The sequence below is a fragment of the Triticum aestivum genome, chromosome 6A (assembly GCF_018294505.1).
Source record: "Triticum aestivum cultivar Chinese Spring chromosome 6A, IWGSC CS RefSeq v2.1, whole genome shotgun sequence".
Lineage (NCBI taxonomy): Eukaryota > Viridiplantae > Streptophyta > Magnoliopsida > Poales > Poaceae > Triticum > Triticum aestivum.
The window spans coordinates 587,622,721-587,627,244 of NC_057809.1; the positions used below are offsets into that span (position 1 = coordinate 587,622,721).

A 4,524-nucleotide genomic window follows, 5' to 3' on the forward strand; every position below is an offset into this window, starting at 1 on the left:
GCCGTCATTGCCAAGACCAAGGAAGCTTCGCTGGAAGCGCTTATGACACTTGGAGGCCCAGTGCCCATCGCGGCCACAAAGCTGACACACACGTGGACCGCCAGCCCCCGGTAAGGTCGCAGTAGGTGGGGGGGCCGAGGCGGGCGACGGTGGCAGCCCCAAGGGAGACCGGGGTGATGAAGAAGAGCGGCCACCCTTGGTGGCGGCGTTGGCCGAGAGGGAGCCAGTGCCCCTGGTGCGGCGAGTCTCGACCCGTTGCTCAGTGAGAAGGAGCCGAGAGAAAACCTCGTGTGCCAGCATGGGTGTCGAGTTGCCCCGCTCGTTGATGATCTCGACTAAGGCATCATACTCCTCATCAAGACCATTGACAATAAACGAGTTGAACTCGGAGTCGGTGAGGGGCTGTCCAATGGAGGCCAATGTGTCGGCGAGGCCCTTGACCTTGTTGTAGAACTCAGTGGCAGTGGAGTCAAGCTTCTGACACTCTCCAAGCTGACGACGGAGTGCAGAGACACGAGCCTGGGACTGCGCTGCAAAGGTGCGCTCAAGGATGGTCCAGGCCTCATGAGACGTCTTCGCAAAGACAACAAGGCCGGCAACTGTCGGTGAGAGCGACCCCTGGATGGAGGAGAGGTTCGCCTGGTCCTGCCCCGTCCAGACGCGATGGGCCGGATTGTAGACCGGACCGTGCACGCTGTCTACCAGTGCGGGTGGGCAGGGAAGCGATCCGTCGACGTAGCCTAGCAGGTAGTGACTCCCCAAGAGCGGGAGAACCTGCGCACGCCAGAAGATGTAGTTGTCGGCGGAGAGCTTGATGGTGATGAGATGACCGAAGTGAAACGGCGGCGGCGAAGACGATCCCATCGAGGAGGCTGCCTGGGGTGCAAACACCATGGAGGCAGCCAGAGGCACCGAAGCCGATGCGGGAGGAGGCGGGACCGCAGCCAGGGCGGGCGCCGCAAAGCTCGCGGCCGGTTCGGACGCCGCAAGGCCCGCGGCCGGGGCGGACGCCGCCAACCCCGCCAGCGGGGCGGTGTGATCCGCTTGCGGCAGGAGCGGCGGGACGACGCCTGCGGAGTCCGCAGCGGACGGCGGCGCCGCGGTGTGGACTACGAGGTCACGCCCAAGCGAGGGCGCCGGCGGCGTGGAGAAGACGGAGCCGATGCTCCTTGTCCCGATCGGAGCCGGAACGGAGACGGCATCGAGCGAGAGGTTGAGCAGAGCCGCAAGAGAGGCCGGGAGGAAGCCCGCAGCAGTGGAACCGGTGGTGGCGGCGCTCGACATGGCGGCGGTGCGATCGGTGGCGCGGCGGCTGCTGCGGCGGCGGTGCGGGTATTAGGGTTTAGAAGCGGAAGCGATCGTAACCTAGCGTGATACCATGTAAGAGAATAAATTTTGGGGAACCAGCGCAACCCTCTAGGGGTGCTTATCTCATTATATATAATGGTTGTGTTACAATACGTACATAAGTACAGAAGTTATACATAGTCTAACATTGTGTTGTTCGTGCGTGTGCGTTCTGTTGTTCGGTATCGGTTGCAACCCATGTACGCGCTCTAGTTGTCGAGGCAAAGCCAGGAGAACTTGCGGTGGCAGGCAACTCTGAACTGCTCGGTGCAGATTGTAAAAGGCTGGAAAGCTTTAGGATGCTACTTACATTCAGTATTCACATCAAACAGGTTACATTACATATACATGAGTGTATATTGCGAAGAGATTAGGAGACGTGGAACAACATGTAAGGAACCGGTCTTGACTTGAACGTTGCATGCAACAAACTCTCTCAACAAGGACCAAGTATAGGCCGTGGTCGCACACACCACGTCAAGCTACTCGATGCCGTGCTACCCCACTAATTGCATGGCCAGGGGAGCACCGATGTGCGGGCACCACCTCATCATCTTGCTCTCCTCTACTCACGACGAGAGCACGGACTCCTCGGCATGAGGCGTACTGCCGACGCGCAGCCCGGGTCCTGGCATGGACTGGAGCAGCGCACGGCACCGGCGATGCGGCACAGACACGTCTGCGTTGATTTCAGGAGAGAGAGAGAGAGCGAGAGAGAGCGAGAGAGAGAGAGAGAATGGATTGGCACGTGGGGTAACGATGTAAGTGAGGGTAGACTCTGATCCTGGGCGGGATGGAATGTTTCCGGGTGTGCCAAACAGTTTCGGGGTCGGGATCAGACTAGGATCATGAGTACATGTACAAACTTCAGGGATTTTGAGGTGAGGGTTTATTTTGAACGGGCTCTATAACTTTCAAAGTTTAAAATAGACTTCACTCCGTCACGTAACGATACTCACACTTTCAACCGGGCCCCATCATTACCTTATAAAAGCCACAAGCCACCACGTGCTAGCAATTCCACGGAGCTTAGTAACTTAGATTTTCGCGTTGATATTTTCAATGAAAAAGACACCTCCACAATGTATAAACTTTGCTTGGTTACATAAATAACACATCGTATAATATAAATAAGTGATCAAAGTTGTGTATTGAGACATCTAAAACCATAGTTCAAGTAAAAGTGAAACAGAGAGCGTAGTACACCCTAGTAGTAGTAGAAGAAAAATATAAGCATAGCCCTTAGTTATCATCACATCTCGATGTCGTCGAGATCAGGCATGGGAAAACGAAGAACTGCGGCTATCCCCGTGAGCTGCTCGAGCTGATTGCCGGAGACATGCATGGACGAAAAGACGCACACCTTGCCACCGACCTTCTTCACGGACTCGGCCAAATCGACGCACTTGCGCCTAGCAACAACGTCAGGGTTTCGGAACCAAGTGTCCGTCAGCAAGAGGGTCTGGATGGCGAGACGTTCATGCGCGACCTCGACGTGCTTGGGCCCGTAGCAAGCCCTCGCCGAGTCCTTGGCGATCATGGCATAGAACTCCTGCAGCGCCGGCACCTCCAGCGCGGCCCTGGTGTCCTTTATCAGCGACAGGACGCTCGGGGCGGCCAGGACGTCCTTGAGGCTGTGCGGGTAGCCCGAGGGCGCGGGTGCGAGCACGATGCGCGCCTTGTGCTCCGTGATGGCGCGCAGCTCCCCTCGCCGGGCGGCCTCCAGGAGCATGTGGTCGCGGAACTGGTCCTTGGTGAAGCCGGGGCTGGCGATCACCACGCACTGGACGAGGTCGAAGTCGACGTGGTGCACGAAGGCGGCCAGGACGCGCTGGAAGAAGTCCTTGAGGGCGGTGTCGTAGGCGGCGACGGCGCCGGAGCTGGAGCCGTGCTTCCTGGGGATGGGCACCTCCACGCGCGCTCTGGTGGCCGTGACGCTCCTCCCGACGAGGAAGAGGTGGGCGAGGCCTTCCTGCATGAGGAGCACGGCGAGGTCGGCGTTGGCTGCGGTCTCGTCGCAGGACTTGCGGATGGTGTCGAGCGCGGGCCAGTCCCAGGCCTCCTTGCGGAGGACGAAGGGCCTCCGCAGCTCGATCTCCAAGGTATGGTACTGGCCGATCTGGACGTGCTCGTTCTTGGTGAGGTTCTTGCCGCGGACGCGCAGGACGGAGCCGTCCTTGTCGTAGTCCGTGGACTCGACCGCGACCTCTAGCGTCAGCTTGATGCGCTCCGCGTCGCGGCCTCCGGACCTCGTGATCTTCCGGACAGTGACGGCCTCGACGGCGTCGCCGGCGGCGATGAGGTTGTAGGCGTCCCACAGGTCGTCATCCACCTCCGGCAATAGCTTGACGGAGCCGGGCCCGTCGCGGGCGAGGCTTTTTCCGACGAGCTTCATCGTTCAGGATCAAAGTGCGCGGCGGTCTCGTTGTTGTCGAGAGAGACGGGAGACCTGTCTTGACGGTGTCGACGGCGGTGAGCGATGGATGCGAAAGCGGCGACCGGAGCATATACCAATCTGAGCTAGCGGTTGTTTTCGTGAGTTGCGAGCGGAGCGAACGTGTTGGATCAATGGACAGACGGAGGGTGATAGCTATTTATAACGTTGGTTTCGATCAGCGGAGGCCCGATCGACTCCGAGTTCAGATAGAGCAGGGAAGATAGAGTTGGTTTCCCTAACCCTAAGCTAAGCTACATGCGCACGTAATTAGCGGCCGACCCACAGCTGGACACGGCTTGGCAAGGTGTCCATTACACACACGGTACCAATTGGACCAGGTAAAACAAGTCCGTCTTAAGTAAACTGATGAGAATCCAATATTCGGCATGCATTACAATTGTTTCTTATCATATGGTATTAAAAAAATGGTCATTGTGTATTCTTTTATAAAACTTTTATACTAATTTCGAAACGATCATCATCACTTTTTTCAACAAATTTTCACCATGTATTTAAAAAAATTTCATCTTATATTTACAAAATTCTCATCCTAAAACTAAAGACATATTCATCAGGCATATCAGAAAAATGTTCATTGGGTGTTTCAAAAAAGTTCGTTGGTTACTTTTTTTAAAGCACAGAAATGTTTGTGTATAAAACTGTAAAGGAAAAGGAAAACCTGCTATACAGACCCATTAAAATGTTTACGTAGTTTCAGAGAAATGTTCACATTTTTAAAA

The 4,524-nt window shown here is 56.0% G+C and overlaps 1 protein-coding gene across 1 annotated transcript; it reads right to left on the reverse strand.

Annotated features, from left to right (window-relative positions):
• Positions 1-2,432: 2,432 nt before the first annotated feature.
• On the reverse strand, positions 2,433-4,029 carry LOC123131163 (protein PELOTA 1-like). The gene has a single exon (XM_044550898.1). It carries the CDS (start codon positions 3,740-3,742, stop codon positions 2,600-2,602), a length of 1,143 nt encoding a protein of 380 aa, XP_044406833.1. The 5' UTR covers positions 3,743-4,029; the 3' UTR covers positions 2,433-2,599.
• Positions 4,030-4,524: the final 495 nt, after the last annotated feature.